This window comes from Nyctibius grandis, chromosome 1 (genome assembly GCF_013368605.1).
Source record: "Nyctibius grandis isolate bNycGra1 chromosome 1, bNycGra1.pri, whole genome shotgun sequence".
In the NCBI taxonomy this organism is placed as follows: Eukaryota; Metazoa; Chordata; class Aves; order Nyctibiiformes; family Nyctibiidae; genus Nyctibius; species Nyctibius grandis.
Window position 1 is genome coordinate 44,267,171 of NC_090658.1, and position 21,111 is coordinate 44,288,281.

General features: G+C 39.7%; 2 protein-coding genes across 3 annotated transcripts in view; one reads left to right on the forward strand and one right to left on the reverse strand.

Moving 5' to 3' along the window:
* EDARADD (EDAR associated via death domain) overlaps positions 1–1,822 on the reverse strand; it is a 28,696-nt gene extending 26,874 nt beyond the window's left edge. The window contains exons 1-2 of one of the 2 annotated variants that reach the window (XM_068403149.1): positions 1,529–1,822; positions 927–1,013 (exon numbers count right to left, since the gene is read on the reverse strand). The gene's annotated coding sequence lies outside the window, so the exon portion shown is untranslated. Of the gene's footprint in view, positions 1–898; positions 1,014–1,528 lie in introns of both variants that reach the window. The other variant, XM_068403140.1, reaches the window with a different exon arrangement.
* A 273-nt stretch (positions 1,823–2,095) lies between these two features.
* ERO1B (endoplasmic reticulum oxidoreductase 1 beta) overlaps positions 2,096–21,111 on the forward strand; it is a 34,464-nt gene continuing 15,448 nt past the window's right edge. Inside the window, exons 1-6 of the mRNA XM_068402473.1 lie at positions 2,096–2,445; positions 7,219–7,338; positions 12,114–12,197; positions 12,597–12,638; positions 17,634–17,716; positions 19,673–19,746. Coding sequence (XP_068258574.1) covers positions 2,347–2,445; positions 7,219–7,338; positions 12,114–12,197; positions 12,597–12,638; positions 17,634–17,716; positions 19,673–19,746 — 502 coding nt within the window. The 5' untranslated portion in view covers positions 2,096–2,346. The remainder of the gene's footprint in view (positions 2,446–7,218; positions 7,339–12,113; positions 12,198–12,596; positions 12,639–17,633; positions 17,717–19,672; positions 19,747–21,111) is intronic.

Below are 21,111 nucleotides of genomic sequence, written 5' to 3' on the forward strand. Positions count from 1 at the left end.
CACAGATGCTGAAAGTAGGAATAGATTCTCATTTAATCCTTCCCAAATGATAGTTCTACTGCCTGTACTCCAGAGAGGAAAAGAAGGAGCAATTACATCATCTCTCTGGGATCAAACTATAAAACTACTGCCTACTCCATTTCATGGTCTCTGTAATTCATAGCTATCAATCCTTAATCTTCTCAAGCCATTTTCAGCAATGCAAAATCTGTGACATACTGGCACTTAAGGACAAATATGATGGAAAACTTAACTTGAATTAATTTTAAGTAAATAACAATAGCCAATCTAAAAACTTTTAACCTCTCCAAAACAGCTTCCTCGACCTTAAAGCTTGTCCCCATACACCAGTAAAGGAGTATTCTTCTCTAACTGAAAGGGTGTAAGAACCTGGGTTAATAGATGGATTGAAAATAAAATCCTAATTCCAGCAACCCTGCACATGAAATCAGTGCAACACTCATGTTTTCCCACAGGAATATGAATTTTTGCAACTCTAGAAGTAAATTACATATATACATTTAACTGATGGGAGCAAAACATTGTTTCTGAGCTGTTGTGGTTTTGGGTTTTTGTTTTTTTTGTGTGTGTGGGGTTTTTTTGTTTTTTTTTTTTTTTTTTTTTGGGGGGGGGCTTGGGGGTTTGTTTTTTTTTTTTTTTTTTTAAGATTTTGAAAGGAACTGAAAAGAAGCAGCAGTAACAGTCTTAGACCAGTTCCAATAGCTATAGGCAAAGCACAGCTAGACAAATTCAATTGATGTCAGACTGTAACAGTCAATCTCTCAAGTGTCAACCTCTCTCCCTAAAAGGGCAGTAAAAAATTAATAAATATTAAAATAAAATTAGGTGTAGCTAAACTGATCTAACAGCAAGCAGCCACTGGAAGGGATGGTCCTACCCTCACTTCTTCCTACCAGGATATGTACCCTTGCCTTTTCCCCTGGATCAGGTTGAGTGATGAAGCAGACATACAGTGAGGCAGTTCAGATGGCTGCTCTGGCAGAAAATTAACCCTAGAAAAAAAAAAAAAAATCGTTCAAGTAGCTGAATTGCTTTAACATGCAACTTCAGGACTGCTAGCTCAGATACATGGGATGGGGAACCTGAGATAGGACTGTCTCTTTCCACACAACTCAGTATTTCATTATCTTAGCTGTAACGTGAAACCACATCTGAAAGCACCTTCTTCCTGTCTTGCAGGCTTCAAGTTGCTACACAGTGAGTGGCCTGTGCCTCCACTGAAAAAAAACTATGGGGGGCATTTACAACTAAAAAACGAACTTAAAAAAAAAAGGCAGTGGATGGAGAGTCTATTGCTTTTCCGTTAACTTTCAGCCTTGCTCTCAAAGGGAACAGGTGAGGGAATCAGACAAGGCAAAGCCATATTTCCTATCTGCCTGTACTTCTTGCTGTTAAAAAGAATTTGTGCGTGCCCATCTTCACATAAAAAACCGAGTCGTGCTGAGAGAAAAGGGCAGCTTAACCTGGAAGAAAAAAAAGCCACTTCGAAACACTCGACGCCATTCACCTCTAGGGCACTCCCCAGCACTTCGCTGCAGTAGGAAGACGAGAAGCCTCTAGAAGCACTTTCGGTCTCTGTGGGACGCCCGCCCGAAGGCTGGACGCGGGCGCCAGCAAACACCGGACACTTCAACCTCCCGGCAGTGGCCCCTGCCCGCCCAACGGCGGGGCGGGGCGGGGGAACCTGCGCCGCTGCCTAACGCGGACACGTAGCGCGGGGCTCGCGCGGCCCCAGCCCGTACCGCCGCACGTTACCGCCAGCGGCCACACGGCTGACACGCCCCGCGCGGACGGCGCCGTTCGCTGCCCTCGCCCCGCTCGAGCCTCCCCTCACGCGTCGGCGCGCTGACACGGCCACCCCGCCCCCCGCAATATCCCGCGCACGCGCCCAGCGGCCCCCTCCCTCGCCGCTTGTTTTGGAGGCGCGCGTGGTCCTCTCTGATTGGGCGTCGCGCTGTGCCCCGCCCCAGCCCTGCGGCGGCGGGGGTTGCGCGCGCGCTCGGACTACAGCTCCCGGGATGCCGCGCGGCTGCCGGGGGAGCGGGCGGTAGGGCGGCGCTGCGGGCGGCGGCGGCTGCGCGAGTGGACTGTGTGCGCGCGTAGGTGCTGTGGCGGCGGCAGCGCGCGGGCAGGTTGAGGTGAGCGCGGCGCCCCCGCCCGACGGCTGCCGCTGCAGGCAGGAGCGGCCGCGCCGGGAGGAGACGCTGCCACTGCCGCCGATCCTCGGTTCGTCTGTCTCCTTCCTGTGGCGGCGGCGGCTGCTGCGCGACGGGGCGAGGGCCGCCCTCCCCCGTCAGGCGCGGCGGGCGGAGAGGTGGCAGCAGCATGAGCGGCGGCCGTGCCGTCCGGAGCACAGCGGCGAGGGCACGGCTGGCAGCGCGGCTGCTGGCGGTGCTCAGCTGCGTCCTGACAGCAGAGGCCCAGGTAGGAGCCAGCGGCGGATGGGACGATGCTGCAGGGTCCCCTCATGGCGCGGCGGGGGGGCGAGGGGAGACGGACGGACGTGGGGACGGAGGGAAGAGAGTGTGGCCGGGCAGGGCTGTCCCGCTGGCTGTGGGGAGGGCTGCGGAGCCTTGCCTGAGGGGAAAGAGAGCAGAGGTCCTCCGGGTCGCGGGCTGGAGGGGGCGGTGAGGGCGCTTCGGAGGGGCGTGGGAGAGAGGGCAGCTTCGGGCCGTGTCTTGTGCAGCCTCCTCGGGGGCGAGGTCTGGGGATCCCTCGGAGAAGTCTGTAGCCCACGTCCTTCCTGTTCGATACCCTGCGGCTGCTGCTTGCAGGGATCCAGCCCGGGGCCGGGCGGGTGAGTGCCTCCGGTCTGCGGGGCCCCGCTATAGTGAGGGGGAAGTTGGTTGACTAGGGAGCCTTGGTAGTACCCTTATATAATGGTCCAGCTACATAGAGGACTTGTTTAGTCCAGGTAACGCTGCTTGCTGTCTGTGGGGTGTTGTGTTGAGGAGCTCTGTGTTGGATCACACCCTTGGCCTTTAGGCAGAAACTTTGGTGTCCTTATGAAGTCGATGAGAAGCTGTATGTTCGAATGGTAGTATCAGTGCCCGGTCTTGGCTTGTGTTGAGATCGTGCCTGTTTGCCTACATTACAGAGAAGGATGAGAGTGCTCCTTCTTTCTGTAAACTTGCCTTCACAGCTTCAGAAGGACAGGTGTCTGTGGCTGGGAGTTTGCTATTCATCAGCGGTATGACTGTGACTGAAATAATAGCTGGTGTCAAGTAGTGAAGGATTTCAGCTGGGCCAAAGACACTGGAGTGAGCTTATATGGAAATACGATGAGTAATGTCCACACGGAGCAAAGTTTGTCTTCTGTATCTGATTATTATTTTTCTTACATTTTCTAAATTTTTGCTTTGCATAACGTGCTATATTGTGACCATCTAAGGCAGTGACTAGTGTAGTCTAGCATAGGTAGCTTTTATTGCAGGGGTTTTTGTTACAAGTTGAGGTTTTATCGGGTTTAAAAATCCCTTATTTTAGTAGCTGTTTCAGCGTAACTAAATGCTAATTGCATTGGGATTCTTAAAGAAGCCATTAACAAACTGGCATGGTTTTCTTAGGGCGTTAGGCAGAGAGATTGGTTGTTGCTATTCCATAAAATTGTTAGCATATTGTATTCAGAGTTTAAACACCTAGAGTTTGACTTGCGCAGGGGACAGATAAGCTAGCCATTGGTTCTTGGAGTCATGTTACCTGTAGTTTTTCTCTCATTCTGCAGCTATGGCAAAGTAAAACATTAAGGAACAAAACAAGGCGTCCCAGGTGGTCTTCTAATTGTTGAAGCAATTAAAGTACAACAACCTGATAATACTAATAAGGCTGTATGTATGAATATACTGCTTGTTAGTATATGCATTTATTCAGGTTTTTCTTAATGTTGAAGTGCTGAATATATTTCTTTTTCCAGATTTCATAAGGAGAAATTGATGCAGGTTGGACATTGACCTTTTTTTCTGAAAGGTTGATTTGTCTTGGGGAAGATAAGTTAGAAGTTTAACATCTCCAGTACAGCTCTGATATCTGTACAAGAACTAAACTAGGTTTGACAATACACGGAAATACTTCGATAAGCATATTGGAAATACAGAAGAAATAGCAGCTATTCAATGTCAGATGACTTCTTGAACACATATTATAGTAGGCTAATGCTTTTAGAGTTTATCATAGAGTTCTAAGTAATTAAGAGATGAAAAGAAAGCTTGATACTTGGCCATTGTAATAAAAGTTGTGATAACTTACAGTAGAGTTTGGCTCTATATTTGTGGACTAAGTTAACTACTATAGTTCAATTTTAAAAAGGCAAAATACCAATTGTGTGAATAGCAGAGTAGGTCTTGCAATACATGATTTTAACTGTGATACACTGCTCTTATTTTGATGTCTCCAGTTTGAAAAAGAATTCACTGGAAGATCCAGGTGTCGACAAAAATGAAACAATTTTCTGCATGATCTTAGTGTTCCATCATTACGCACATGAGAGCACTAATAAAAAAAAAAAACAACAAACACTAACTGGGGTACTTGAAGCCTGTGTTGCTGTTGTATTAGTGCGCTATGAACTGACTCCACTGGTACAGTATTGATGTTTCATATGTGCTGTCAAACCATTTTATAAATTGTGGTTTGGTACAGGTATAGCGTAGTTTAATTTTAGAGCATGCCTTTCAAGGAAACATTGATTTTGCTATTTTATGTATACAGGGAGCTAACTGTTCCAGTTTTGAAAAAGTTGTGAGAAGGAAATGGAGAATTTCGTGTGCTTGCTCTTGTTACTAAAGATTAATTTTTCTCTTAACAATTTCTTAGACCAGTTCTAGTTTTTGGGGAGGGTTTATTTCTGAAACTTCATAATGTTTCAAGTAAACTGTACTGCATTTTGAAAGATGTTTTTAGAATCGAAATTTTGTCAGAGACATCTGGCAAAGGTGTGACCTCCATTAGTTTGCCATCTTAGTTGAATAAAAAGATTGCAGCTTTCTATTTTTCCATGGGGATTTGTAACTACTGTGTGTTTATTTGGAACATTTTCCCCTGGAAAAGCATTTTCAGTTTTGCATAGGTGGTAAAAATATTTTTGTAAGCAGTGGATAGCTTCATGAGGTGGTCATCAAAATAGTTTCCTACTCTTTTTTTATCTTCTGTGTCCAAAGAAAATTTCTCAGATCTTCCCTGCTGCTTTCAGCTTAGCAAATTATTGCTCTTCACATAAGATTTATCCTGTTTATAGTGTTTAATAATATTCAAGCAAAATGTTCAGAGTTATCTTTTTGCCTCTTTATATTATAATAAAATGTACTGCTCTTTGTTTTGTGGTATGGTGTTACCTGTAAAGACTGCAAAATTAATATCTGCCTATGTGTGACTGATAAGAAAATGCATTTTTTTTAGTGATATCATTATAGATTAAAATGCATGAGGGTTTTATTTTTGTAAGTATCAGTAATAACAAGTTTTGTCTTCTGACTTTTAAGTCGACAGTCTTGTCGGCTGTGGACTTTCTTGGCTTTGTGAAAAACCTGTAATTGCACAGTCTCTTTCGTAGCTATTTGCCCAGGTTTGAAGTTAGATAACATTAACAAGGCAAGCATAACAGCATGGAAGACTTTGGGCAAAGTAACTTCCCTTAAATGAGTTTTACTTCATTGCCGTATCTACTCTGCAGAATTGTGGCAGCCTATTTAGACCCTCAAGAAAAGGAGGATCTACGTATGGTGAATTTTCTACTTAAATGCTTTATTGCCATACCTTCACATCTTTATTCTCACAGGGTGTTGGGGGAAATTAATTTTCCAGGCCTCCTTTATGCTTCATAAAAGAGCAGAAGCCTACAATTTGGTTTCTAGTGACTCTTTTACATCACGCTTAGTTATATAAGGGTATCTGTTCTGTAAAGTAGTGGAGTGATTTATTATGCATAAACCAGATTAGATGATTTCATAATCTCATCTATGTGAAATCTGTAGAGAGAAAAAAAGCTACAAAATATTTTTTTGTCTCGTTTTGCACATAACCTTTTAATAGTTAGAAGTTCTTCTAAGCCCATGCAAGATACAAGATGTGTGAGTTTTCCTATGTTGTGTGCTTTCTAGGCCATCATGTATGTCGATGAATTTCCCATCTGGCTTAAGAATAGCAGTAGTTAAAAGCAGTGTTTGGTTCCATTCCCTTAGATATGGTCTAAAGCCTTCAAACTGACCTTTGAAAGGCCTTTCAAACATGTTTGTAGTTGTTTAAGAAGCTATGCTTAGGAGTAGTTCGTTTAGATTTAGTGAATTTTATCATACAAATGTTCCTAGAATCACACTTTCAGTGTTTCCGCCTTTCACTAAGACACTGACAGGGTCTCAGCAAAAGTGTTGCCATAGCTTAGTCTGCTAAGTCAGTTGGGCCTGTCCTCTCTGCTACTTGCACAGTCCTGCCTTCCTCTCCTGTGCCAGCAGTGGCGCTTCTGCCCTTGTGCGCACCTCTTTTCGCAGAAGTGGTCTTAAGCTAGTGCAGTGCCTTGAACCAGCTTGCTGTCCTGGCACGAGAAGAGGGATGGGGCCTGGAAAGTTCAGGCTTAGTTTCACAATAGATTTACAGCCTTACAATATAGGTGCCTGCACCTGGTTTTCCTAGTATTTATTTGTAGAATTTAACTGTGTAACTAACTTCTTGGGCGCAAAAGTACCTATTCCCCTTTCTCCCGTGCCTCTAAAGAAACTAGCTGGGGTGTTCTTACACTTTGAGAAAAAACGTAAAAATCAGATGACAATGCATGATTGGAGGGGTTTTTTTAGGCAATTCAACTAATGAGTGTTTGGTAGGACAATACTTGGTACGCAACTCGATGTGCTAATATACCATGTGTTCGTAGTTTGGCAAAATCTTGCTGCTCATTCTGCAGAACATTCTATATGCTGAATCTGTCAACAAGTGTCAGGGCTGAAAGTGTTAATCTGGCTAATATTGATTCAGCGTTGCATTTGGAGGTGGACTTAAGCTCAAAAGAAGTGCTAAGGTCTGTTATTTTCCGAGTGTGTAAGGTATGTTGTAGAGTATTTTAATGATGAGTATTTTAATAAATTATTTTCATGGAACTGCATTTCACTAGTATTTCTTTTGACTGCCATCTTTTTCTCTTTTGAGGATTTTTCTATAGCTAATATTGCATTTCTTGATTAAAAACAAATTTTATGTATTTTTTAATAGCTCACAGGTGTCCTAGATGATTGTTTATGTGACATAGAAAGCATCGATGACTTCAATACTTTCAAGATCTTCCCCAAAATACAGAAACTGCAAGAACGTGATTACTTCAGATATTACAAGGTACAATTCGAATGGTATTTTCCTGAATAATTTAAATAAAATCCAGAAAATATAGGGAGGATTGCATATCAAATCACTTGTCTGTATTAAGTTGTCTTTTAGAAGCCCACAGCTCTTTAATTTGGTTGTAGCAGGTTTTCAGTCCCTGACAGTTATGTTGGTAATAAGTCATGTTTGCTGTGTTAATTTTGGAGTCAGTGACAGTAAATCATGACTGTTTTCATTCAACTGATAAGTGGTAATTTTAAACGTAGTATCTTTGTACTGATGCGTCTAGAAAAGGATTGTATATTAGCAACTTTCTGACAGCGTGCAGTACTTGTCTTCTAAGAAATGTGTGTAATTTGAAATGGAAATATTGCAATGATTTTCTTTTCTTATAAATTGCTGTCTTAGTTCTGATTTTAGTGTTTGCTATCTAGAGAACCGTTATTCCTTTGAAAAATAGGTAAAAATATTCAGTTTTCAAGTAGTATGTAATACCACTTTTTAATGACTTTAAACATTTTTTCCCTTTGTATTAGAATCTGATGAGCAAAATAAGACTTTGAAGCCTGATACTTCTGTTTTCAGACATGCTTAACTTGAAAATGAGGTTGCATTTTGATTGAGCTAGTCAGATGGTTGCCTGCCAGTGGAAAAAGGAGTTTCCATTCCTTTAGGGCATACCATCCTGCCCCTTCCCTACTTTTAGCTCTTGGGCTTGTCTGACTGTTCATTAGGCCAATGCATCTCTTTAACCTGGTAGATTTTTATTTGCATGTTTGGGTTTGGTGGTTGGTTTTTTGTTTTCTCTTTCCAGGATGTAGCAAGTTATCTGATCTGGAATCAGACAAGTATTAAACACATGCAAGATGGAGTTATAAAGTTGAGGAAGGAGAAAAAAGCACTAGAATCTTCTCTTTCTAATCTGAATAAGCAGTAATGTGTAACTTCACCCTGAATCTCCTCCTGCTACATGATACAGTTCTAACTTCACTTTTCAGGAGAAACAAGATATGTGCAACTTCAGTGATAATACATCACATAGTAGTGGTAATTAGATTCTCCAGAGGCATCAGAAAGATACAAAACAAAGTATTGGAAGAAGAGGAGCAACAGGTATACAAGGTTTTATACAACAGTAATTTCATCCTGCAAATTCAGAGCTAATCTTCATTTCAACAGTAGTTTTGCAGATCATACTTTAATGTCATGTTGCAGTCCTACCTCCTCTTTCATACTGATATTCCTAAAAGATGGGCAATTACAAGGGCCAGTGTGCAGTCTACCCATCACCACACATTATTTAGTACTTCCAATTGTGACAGGGAAGAATTTGTGTTGAACAAGCAAACTGAATAAGTAAATCAGAATGTTTTTCACCCTTTCCCCTCTGAATAAGCAACATAGTTTTTTTGATGTCCCTGCACAGAATCATGGAAATGCTATTAAGCATATAGGTGGATGTGCTTAATTTGATTGATAGCTGGCTGACTATGAGCCAGCAGTGTGCCCAGGTGGCCAAGGCGGCCAACAGCATCCTGGCTTGTTGTATCAGAAATAGCGTGGCCAGCAGGACTAGGGAAGTGATCATCCCCCTGTACTCAGCACTGGTGAGGCCGCACCTCGAATACTGTGTTCAGTTTTGAGCCCCTCGCTACAAGAAAGACAATGAGGTGCTGAAGCGAGTCCAAAGAACGGCAGCGAAGCTGGTGAAGGGTCTAGAGCACAAGTCTTATGAGGAGCAGCTGAAGGAACTGGGGTTGTTTAACATGGAGAAAAGGAGGCTCAGGGGAGACCTTATCACTGTCTACAACTACCTGAAAGGAGGTTGTAGTGAGGCAGGTGTCAGTCTCTTCTCCCAAGTAACAAATGATAGGACGAGAGGAAACAGCCTCAAGTTGTGCCAGGGGATTAGATATCAGGAAAAATTTGTCCACAGAAAGGGTTGTCAAGCATTGGAACAGGCTGCCCTGGGAAGTGGTGGAGTCACCATCCCTGGAGGTATTTAAAAGACGAGTAGATGTGGTGCTTAGGTTTAGTGGTGGACTTGGCAGTGCCAGGTTAATGGTTGGACTTGATGATCCAACCAAAACGGTTCTACGATTCTATGTGGAAATTGTGATGGTCAGCAATCATCATCTAGGGCAACTACAGTGTAGCTAAACACTGAATAAGCATTTCTGGGAGTGAAAACACTCCTACTCTCAAGTAATTTAATTTGTAATAGGAATTTGGATCATGAACTTTTATAACTACGGTCGTGATATTCCCATTGTGTTACTAGTTCAACAGCCATAAAAGAACTCTAACTGTAATGTGTAATACTGAATGGACTAGCTAGTTTTTATTTAAAGGGTGAAGAAAACTTTCTTTTTAAAGTCTTGCTGAAATTGTGTTAGGTGGCTTCTAGATAAGAACTTCTCAATGACAGAAATAAAGGAATAAAAATTTTTTTCTCTGCATAGTTTTATACATCAAAACACACAAAATATGGAAGCCTCTAACTTCTAATCTGTGACAAGTATTGAATAACACTCTAAATGATAATAGTGAAATCTAATACTTCAGACCCTGAAGAAAGTAGAAAAATGTTCTATGTAATCAGGGTGTGATTGGTATTGATTAAAGTACAAGTGCTATACAACCTCAGTTTGTCTCGGAAGTGTGTGTGTGCACGCTGGTTCTTAGTGCTCTTGAATCATTCTGGGACTAGTATATGTTGATTTGTAGGTGTTCTTTTGGAATTAAGCTGCACCTTAGAAAGCAGTATTCTCTCTGCTGGGGGAAAAAATGAATTTGATTCATTTTTTTTATTGCTGAGGCTCTGGCTTGAATTCAGTGAACGTAGCCATTTGGCTTCTATTACTCTAGCCTCCCAAAAAACAGGCCACTTAAAGCAAATCACTGATCCAGTATAAATGTACTCTGCCAGTTAAATGTGTTCAAAGCATAAAGGTTTTTTTAATAGAATAATTGTTCAAGATGGCTCAGTGATTTCAGTTTTTCTCCAAATCAAAAGATTGAGTAGTGTGTTCCTTTTATCATAGAGGAATTCTTCAGGTACCACATGCAGTGGACTCCAAGTTCATTAGAGCTTGGGATTTAGAGCTCAGCTGCCAATTCTTTGCCTAAGGGGCTGCTCTGGCACTACTGTACTAGATGTTTAAGCTTTGTTTCCTGTCTATGTTTCTCCTTATGTAAAGTGAAATATAGGTTATAAATTACATTAATTAGAAAAATGTTCCTCCATATAAGGGGAAAACATGTTTTTCTGAAGACTAAATTGATGAAGTGTTTAGTCTCAATCTTTTAACCTATTAGGTATAACAAGAATACTGTTCTTTATAGTGTGTGACTATTAATTTACTGTACAGCTTGTATTTTTTTCCAGAAGCTAGCACGAAGATTAGTTTTCTGACTTAAGATTTATAGATTTAAATAATTCTTATAAGCGCTTTTATAATTCTTATTTTTTTTGTGTTGAAACTGCTCTAGGGCCTGATGCAGTTCTTGAGGTATTAGGCTTAATTTTACAGTGCGTTTTATAGAACTCTTGCTGTGTCTGACTAGAGAGTCAAATTCAATATCTGCAACAGTTTCAAATAAGAAGTGATAAATCGAATCATTCAGGATGTAGTTTGTTGTATATAAGTAGTGACTTCAGTTGAATATCTTCATTGAATAGTATTTATCAACTGAAGAAAACTAGTATAAGCTGTGCTAAAGGAAAACAAAGTAAAAAAAATAGAAGTAATTTTTGGTTTGTGTTTTTTTTACTTTGAAAGTTTTAAAACTGACTTTTTATCTGGAAAATAGTGGTTGCTACTGAGGATAAATGCTTTGTATTTTATTTGTAATGTTAGATTTCAAAGATGGTGTACTTCTGCAGTGTTTCTGGTTCATCATGCAGGAAAACCTTTAGCCTGTAGTCTTCAGTTTAGGAGTGATGAGGTCAGAGTGTTTTTTATCACTAATGTTTGTTAGTATGTATAAGGCTAATGTAAAAGAAAGCTGGGATTTTTTTTTTTCTTCACTGACTTTCACATTGACAATCTAAGTGAAGTGTAGTAAAGTGTTTGAATCTCTTGCCATGTAGTAGATACTAATATATGTGTTACTTCCTGCCTTTATTATGTCATTTGATAACAAATAGGAGCGCTAATCACAGGATTTGCTGGTAATGTTTATGAAGTGGTTTCTTTTCATTATTTATAATTGTACTATATCAGCTCTTTAATTTGAGGCCATTATGATACTCATTCTTCCTTGACTAGCTATGATGTCTAGTAATGATTGCCTGTTTTTATTGCTGGAAATCTGAAATCATCCAAGCACTTATTTGAATTAGTATACTTGTGCAGTAGTCCGTCTTCCATCAAATGTATTTTCTTGATCAGTATAGTACAACTGATTGTATGTACAACCACTTTAGAACTGCATGTGTCTGATTTGCCTTCTTTTTAGTAGTTTGTTTACTGCTTTGAAGTTATATTAATGGTGAGAGTTTAATTTGTACTTTAATATGCGATGTGTTTGTGTCCACTCGTGACCGTTATCATTAACAATTCCACTGCAGCAAGCTTCAGCTTATATACTCAGAGAGAGAGTAGTTAAAAGAAACCAACCAACCAAAGTACCACAAAATCCTCCAAACTTAAAGTATTAAATTTAACCCTTTTTCCTTGTATTCCCTCCTTTAATTTGAAAGGATTTCCTGATACTGAGAGCTTTTTCTTTTAAAATTGCCTTATGTAAATGTTCTTTGTAAACTTTTGGTTTTGTGTGTTTAGGTCAACCTGAAAAGACCATGCCCATTTTGGGCCGATGATGGCCATTGTTCTATCAAAGATTGTCATGTAGAGCCTTGTCCTGAGGTATGGATCAAATAATATAAAATAGAAAAAAGGTTATTTGGTTAAAAAGTTTGCTAATTTGCAGTGACTAATACTATGCTAACAGTATTTACTAATGAGAACATAAATTTAAATAAAAGAGTGATGAAATTGTTTTCCATTTCAAAAGCAGAAATACAACCAAGGTATTTTAAGGTCTTAGTCATTTTACCAACAAAAGAAATAACTTTTAAGAATAAGTCTCTTCTAAGCTCTAGAACTGTTTTGGATATAACATGTTGAGAAGGTAAAGGAGCAAGTTAATTATTTAAAAGCAAGTTTGCTTTGACCTCTGTAGGAATGATGTTGAATTTGTAGATTTTAATCAAGCATAATAATTTCTATGAATAGTGTAAAAACTTATTTATTTTTTGTTTTTAGAGCAAAATACCTGTTGGAATTAAAGCTGGGAGCTCTAATAAAGTAAGTAGTCATTTATTTTCTAAGTTCTTTCTGATTTTTTTTTTTTTTTAAATCTTAACATGACATTACCTTTGTGACTTTTTATTACAAACTTTCAGTCTTGGCATAGTGATGAAATTGTTAACATAACTGATCAGTTCCTGTATGTGGCTTTACATTTTTACTTTTATATATAATAGTGTTTCTGACATAGCTGGTACTGTCATGTCATTCCGAATCTGTCATAACTTGAGAGCTGGTGCAGACTGAATCAATGAATGACCAGGGACAGCAGTACATGACCACAGAATGCCTGATGCAAAATTCTTTGTTCATTTCTGAGTACAGGCCACCTTCTATAAAGCCATAGGCTAAGATGCACAGATACAGTAGCAGTGCAGTCTTTTGTAAGAATCATATATATCCACGACCTCTAATATTAAAAGAACCTGAATGATTACATGTAGTTTAGCCTTGTCTAATCTTGAGCAGGTCATTAGTCTAAAGATGAATTGGTCATTAGTCTAAAGACAATTTAGGCTAAAGTGGTCAGTGCAAGCTTAAGTAGTCAGTCTGTGCTGTTGGCTTTTGCTTGCTTCTCTGCAAGCCATCCTTCCTAGATCACCAACTGATCTTAGCAAAGCCAAAAAAGTAAAGAGGGTAAATACGCCTAAGGTAAAAGAGGTCAGAGCAGAAAGGTGAACAACCCTTCCCCACCCCCAAATCCCAAACACAGTCCCCAAGAATAAGGATTTTAGCAGTTGATGGGATAACGGTACCCAAATGAGAGATCTTCCTGTTGAGTGTCTTGGCTGTGTTGTGGACTCAAACTTACTCTTGCTTAACGTATCTCCATCCTCCCCGGTACTTTCCACCTTACTGGGCAGCCAAAGTTGCTGCTTGCCTCACCTGAGTGTAGTTCACTGTATCGTAAATTACCATTAACATTAGGTTTAGACTTTATGCCAAGAATGATTACCAAAGATAGCTGAGAGGAATACTTCATCATGAACGGATGACTTCTGTGTCCTGCTGTCATGAACAGTGCAGGCAAGTCTGTCCAAGCTTTAGCTCAAGAGGAAGTCTGTGTCCTGTTTATACATATATTGTTAAGCTCACTCTGAACTAAAGTGTGCCTCTTCATTTAAAGGTTTCTGGTGATCAGAGAAGAGACATCTTTCTCGCTGACATGACTTAAATGTCAGTAATTCACTGTTTCAGCACAAGCAGCAGTGGTTGTTCTGGGAAAACTAGTACTATCTCTGGGCAGAAGATCTTGAGTTTTAGCTGGATCACGGAATCACAGAATCACAGAATGTTAGGGATTGGAAGGGACCTCGAAAGATCATCTAGTCCAATCCCCCTGCCAGAGCAGAATTACCTAGACCATATCACACAGGAACGCGTCCAGGCGGGTTTTGAATGTCTCCAGAGAAGGAGACTCTACAACCTCTCTGGGCAGCCTGTTCCAGTGTTCGGTCACCCTCACCGTAAAGAAGTTTTTCCTCATATTTATGTGGAACCTCCTGTGTTCCAGCTTGCACCCATTGCCCCTTGTCCTGTCAAGGGATGTCACTGAGAAGAGCCTGGCTCCATCCTCATGACACTTGCCCTTTACATATTTATAAACATTAATGAGGTCACCCCTCAGTCTCCTCTTCTCTAAGCTAAAGAGACCCAGCTCCCTCAGCCTCTCCTCATAAGGGAGATGTTCCACTCCCTTAATCATCTTCGTGGCTCTGCGCTGGACTCTCTCTAGCAGTTCCCTGTCCTTCTTGAACTGAGGGGCCCAGAACTGGACACAGTATTCCAGATACGGCCTCACCAGGGCAGAGTAGAGGGGGAGGAGAACCTCTCTTGACCTGGATAATCTGTTGCCAGTTCTCTTTATTGATTCTGTTCTCTTCCAAGCTTGATTCTAGAGAAACTGACTCCTGAAATATCATAACGCCTCATTAAAGAGGCATTCTAAGACTTTAAAGACTGTTTTAGAAGGGATTCTTCTAGTAGGCATTTGAGCTTCCTGATTGATTAATCTTGAGAGCCATAAGTAGGATGTTAATTAGTAGCCCAAGAGTATGCTGTTTGTAAGACACTTCACCTGAGCCTATTGAATTGAACTTTGGAAGTGAAAAATCAGCCACCTTTTGCTTTCACCACAATAAAGAAACTGGGATGGCTTCTTTGGGAAGCTATCATTTGCTGGTATGTTTGCTACAGTTGTTTCCTTTGAATTGCCTTGTAGGTTGTTGCAACCAGCTACAGTACTGAAAGGTGGGCAATTCTGCAGCTTTGATTTGTAGTAGAACAGACACCAATGCCTGCTGCTTCTCTGCCAGAAAATAAAATACTTCTGCAGGAAAATTGTCATCAGGACTGACATAAATCTTACCTACACCATTTTCTTACTTCTTATGATTCAGTTAAAGATCTTTCTTGGAGCCAATTAAAAATTGACAGTCTCATTTAATATCCCTTTTAAGGAAACATCAAACTCCTCTTAGTATGAATGTTTTGTTTCAAGGACTATTCAAGTACTGTGCTATTAGCCTGTGCTTGGTCCATTTGGGAAAGTCCTGCACCTTGTGTATTATCCTTAAAGTATTGGTTTAGAAAAAAAAAAGGTGTTTTTCCTCTGCGGACATACTCGTCCAGTTTCTCTCTTTCATCCTGATAGTGTCTGCCTTGGAAAAGTGAAAACAACCAAAGACATCTTTTTAATAATGAGAGATATAATCTCTTCAGTAGAGTTCTGTGGTCTAAATGCTCGGCTTCTGTGCAACTTCCTGTTGCCCTTCTCTCCTACCATAGATGAGCCTGTAAACTTCTAGCTTTATTTAGGCTTTTGTGGGGGATTTTTTGTTTGTTTGCTGAACCATACAGAGAACAGTTCTTCTTTTGAAAGCTCATCTAGCCACAAAGACCAGGGTTACACTTGCACAGCTTCCCTATAGAAGTGCAGTTAGCAATGGAGGATCTCTTTTCAATTCTTGGCACCAACATAAGCTTTTTGAAATGGTGCTGGAGGGGCACAAAGTAGTTTCCCTTTATATAGTCCTGTTTCATTTGAGTGGTGAACACATTTTTGGGGGCTAGATATTAAAGAACTGTCATGACAGCTGCTATATTACTCTTTGAAGCAAGGGAGAGGATGTGGTAACTCAAGGTTACGACATTTAACTTAATATTTTACTCCCTGCCCACCTCTTTTCTGTTTTCTTCCAGAAAGTGCTCTTAGGAGATCCTGCCTTGGCAGGAATGGATAATTTGTCCTGATCTAGTCAGTGGTCACAGAGCACTGATCCGATAGCTGTTGCTGTTAAACACTGGAGAATAGTGAAGCCTGGAAACATGTTTTGAGACTTGAATATTTGTTCTGTTGAAACCTTAAATTTATGATTATATTCTTGGCAGTAATTTTTTTCACATCAGGATAGGGATTGGTTTTCAACTCTAGACATGCAGAATGTTTACTTCAGCATCTCAGTATGTTATTTCATCAGCAATATCTGTTTCATTCTAGGTCAGATCCATTCCTTGTTCAGATTTTTCCATTTAACATCCATGTGATGCCAAAGAATGAGCCCCCACACCTGGCAAATCCAATAAAATTGAGAAATTCCTTCTAGAGTTATTATTTGTTATGGGCAAGGCCCAGGTTTAAATTATTTGGGTTTTTTAATCTCTGCTTCTTTGGTCTGCAGTAGGTTCTGCTGTTTTTCCTTGTCTTGGTGCTGGCAAATGCATTTTTAAAGCAAGTCATCTTGCTTACTGATTTGAACCGTTTTAATTAAATTCTTTCTTTTTTTGAGAAGTATTATCATATGTATTGAGGTGGTGCTTTGCCTCTGGCATCTTGACCACAAGTCTGTCCTCAGAAATGAACTATTCTCTTTCTTTTAAAATTCATCAAATTATAATTGTTGTTTGCTACTTCTGAAGGGTTGACCAAAGGCTTTAGCTTACCTTTTTGTTTTGAGCTGGTTTTGGATAGTAATCCTTCATGTCAATATGTATGTGCCCTGAAGTGAAGGTAAGCCAGCAGTTTAGCTTTATATAAGCTATCAGTTGCTTAACATTAAATCATTTTCTGTATTTCTTAAGGACTGTGATAAAGTAGAAATCTGTGTAAACCTAAGGCTCAGTCTGCAAAAGAAAACACATGCAAGCACAAAAAAAAACCCAACCCAAAACTGCCCAAAAAGAGGAAATTGAGTTTATCTTTTAAGAGAGCACTGATACGATCTATTATGTTCCAAAACTGTTAGAAGGATTTTTTGCGCTTTCAGCTGACAGACTTAACAAATTCCCTGCTGACACAACTATATTACTGTAGAATAGTGGAATTTAGTCTTTAATTCTTCAAATGTTTTCCTTAGAAGTATTCTAATAGTAAGTCTATTTTAGTTGATTACTTTTTAAAAAGTACTGTAGAATCAGAGTTTAGCTTGAATACTTCCATTCTGGTTTTAAAATAATCAAAACTTGAGTTCAGCTTGAAAAGCCTCTCTTCCAGACTTCTGCATGTCTAAAGCATGCTAATGAACAGGATTAAATGAAACACGAGGGGAAAATGGCCCAAACTGATACATTTTCGTACTGAAATGACCAATGAAACTTGGAGTATGATTATGCTTGCAAAATACAAGGTATGTTTATACATGTGACACTGCTTGTCTTCCAAGGTCCTTTTACAAGAACGTAAATAAGTATCTGAAACACTTTAGAACTCTATTTAATTTTAAGAAGCCAAAAAAGCAAAACAAACAAATTTTTTACATATTTATCTGAATTTTCTGTGGTAGTTAAATCCACAGAGCAAAATTGGCCTGATGAAATTAAGTGAAGAAAAATAGCAATAAGAAATGTTCCAGTATTACTTACTGCTTCTAGAATCTGAGGATTTTCCCTGATACTAGCCAATTCACTGCTAAACCTAGAAATACCTTTCACAGCACCTGTTCTCAGAGAATTTTAGGTAATTAATTTGTTTATTAAATACGAACTTTCTTACAGTATTCAAAAGTGGCAAATAATTCCAAAGAATTGGAAGACTGTGAGCAAGCTAACAAACTGGGAGCAGTTAACAGTACCTTAAGGTATGCTGTGATTTACAATAGTAGTACAAAAATAGTAACAAAGGAGCACTTTGTTTTGTCTGTCTTGTTTTTGCAATGTGCTGTTTTTTGTTCTTCATTATTTCCATAGCCCATTAGAAAGTAAATGTGAAATGATGCAAGAACATCTGAAGGTAAAGGTGTTAAGTGATAAGTAGACTTTTTTTTAAAGTACACTTTGATGTTATTTGAAAGAGAGATCTTACAGCATCAAGAGTTGGAGGAAACTTGTAAATAAACCCACTTTTTTTTTCTGCTTTTTGCCAGTATCAGTCTTTCTTCTTGATGACTGTGCTGGATTAAGGGATTCTGTCCCTCTGGTACGCTGATGTGCCTGTACGTGATCATTCAGTGAACCAGATCAGGGAGCCTGTGAGTTACTTTAGTTGTTGGCAAAGTTATTTTTAGCTTGGATCAATTCCCTGATCTCGCTTATTGCATGGCACAGTCAGGGTTGGGTGGGAGGAATTCTGCAGGATGGTATTGCCCCTGCAGTAGGAGTAGGAAAGTGTGTGGAACAGCACTTAAAAAACCTACTAGATCCCCCACCTTTAAAAAGTAGAAATTGAAAAATCAGTTCTTCGCTGTTGATGGAGGGGTCTGGTGCGTTTGGCCATAGATTGCAGTAGTTCTGCCTGATAGAGATGTTGAAACTCTTTCCTGTTATCTGACAAAATGGGACTGCCATGAAAAAGTGACTGCTTCTGCCTGGTGTGCGGTGTTTTAAACCAAACTGGGTAGAGCCCTTATCCAAGGTTTTTTAGGAGAAATAAGAATCTAGTAACTCTTTTCTACTCCTGTAAGGCAAGAGAATATGAGAATCAGTACACAGAGAGAGAGCTAAAGAGAATGCCTTTTGTGAGAGTAGGATAGATGATTAAAGTCGGGAGGGGGCAGGTAATGGATCCTGCAAGTGCAGGAAGGGTTTGTGCTTTGTAGGCAGACCTCCATGTTCTCTACCTAGCAATGCAACATCCTCATGGTTTTGGGTTATTTTTCTTTATCAACTGTATTTCTTGTGATTCTCAAATCTTGCCTGCTAGTAATTACTGCAGAAGTTCCTCATCTAATGCCAAGTGTAAAGTCTCCTATTGTGATTTGGCAGAAGATTAGAAATGTATCTTGTTACAGAATTGCCTCTGTTTGTTGAATTGAGCTAGTACTAATTTGATCAAACAGAATAGGTTGCTTTCGTTATTTCAAGGTGCTTCACACACCCTGGAGCAGAGTTCCCAGTGGTAACTTTGCTTATGTTTTGCTGTCAGTAGTGTGGCATCAGTGGTTCTGTGCTGCACATATGTACAGAAGAAAGCATTCAGCTTTTGGCACTGTTTGTGTTTCATAGTGTGGGAACTTCAAAATACTTGTCTCTCTGGTACAGTACACCTTTGAAAATCCTAGGGTGAGTGGAATACCAATATGATTTAAAAGGGTTAAGACAAATCATATTCATAGAGTAATTTAGCTTGGAAGAGGTATTTAGATGTACAGTTTCCCACTAAAAGCAAGGTTAAGTATTGTAGATCTTGTTGAAAGTACAGGTTAAGAAAATATGATTTCTCCCCCCACCCTCCCAAGTGACAGCTGCTAAAGCAGTACTTTGAAAATTGTTAAAAATGTATGCTATGGAAGTATTTTACCAAGCTCTTACTGAAGGAAGAGAAGTCACTGCCAGTGCACAGTTTGTCCAAATAATGATGGTGAAATCTTTCTTGCTGTCTGACATTAAAATGACTTTTTAAAGTATTGCAGTTGATGCCTACTTGAATCTCTGTATAGCTGACAAGCGGTAACTCCATATATTCTCGAGTGTCAGATATAGCAATTCAGAATTCAGTTCCAAGTTAACTACTATATGTGGATTGTGTTTCTTTCGGTAGCTCTCACTGATGTTGTTTATTTAAAAGTTTAAAATAAAATGTGTTTTCTTCCCCTCAGTAACCAAAGTAAGGAGGCTTTCATTGACTGGGCAAGATACGATGATTCACAGGATCATTTTTGTGAACTTGATGGTAAAATGTTTAAGCTTTTTCAGAGTGTTCATTTTATTTACTGTCTCTTAAAAAACACAAAATATTATTGTTTCTCTGCAAATAACAATTTTTTAAAAGTTTAAATTTTGAGCTAAATGGAGATGTGACAGTTAATATCATCTTATATGCAAAGAATGCAATTTTTTACAAGGAGCATTTAGTAGTCTACACAATGCACATTCACTGTCATCCTGTGTTAGTACAATGGACAGGAGACTTATGGAAATAAAAAAGAAAGTAAATGGGAGGAATTTCACATCTATTTTTTAAAAGGCTTCTTCTCACAAGAGTTGCATCTATCACAAATATAAGACAAATTACTTGCACCTGATTCAGTTTCTTACTACTATATTATTATTGTTGCTATTCTACTGTCTATGCTTGGGCTGAGCTTGCTCCTCCTCCAGCCTCGCTATGTTTCCACATGATCTCTGCACTAAATTCACTCTTATTTGTAAAGGCTTTCTTACTCTTAAAACATGAGGATACTAGATTGTGTCTTCCCTCTGCTCCACATATGTGAGTCCTTTTATTTGCTTGTAGCATTCAAAGCTCACAGGAATTTTTTTCAGATAATCATGAGAATTGCTAAGTTCAGGAATGACTGCTAACGGCCATTTTAATAAATACCTTAGGAAGTGTTCTATGCTAGGAAGACTTAGGGCATAATGAAAGGTGTTTTAAACTACCTTTAGGCTAATGTTTGGTGTCACCTGAGAAAGTAGCAGCTGTAGTGGACTTACCAGCTGTGGTTCTCTTTCAGCACTTCTGCTGCGTCTTATCTGTGAAAACTTTCTATATAAACTGTTTCTGTAATAAATACTTGATGAGCATTACTATAGATCTGAACTGTTATATGCAGTAAGCTGCTGCTGCCTCTGTCATCTTCAAGCTGCCTATTTAAGAGAACTCAGTTGGGAAAGGTGTAGTTTAGGAGCATTTCTTTTAGAAGTAATGCTAACTTAAGTGGTTCCTGATTCTATACCTTTATCTCTCCCTACATCATGCCCTGCTGAAGGAGGAGGTACTGCCCCCAATTGTGTTCTTCCAGTGCTTTTTTTGCTCTGGCATGCATCTTTCTGCATGGTAAGCTGATCCAGCTTACTTGAATAGCAGGAAAGTAAGTTGACATCTCCCAGATTGTTGGGATGAACTGGCTTATCAGGTGAGTTTGTGAGGTGGAGCAGGGAGAGGTGAGAGAGAACAACTTTACTGGGAGGAGGTAGGAGCTCTTGTTGTCTTCCTCTCCTCTCTTCCTGGTGGTGCGAGAGTTCTTCATTCACTCAACTGTAGCACAAAACTGTATCATCAATTTTACTTTTTACTAGCTTTTTGTTGGGCTTA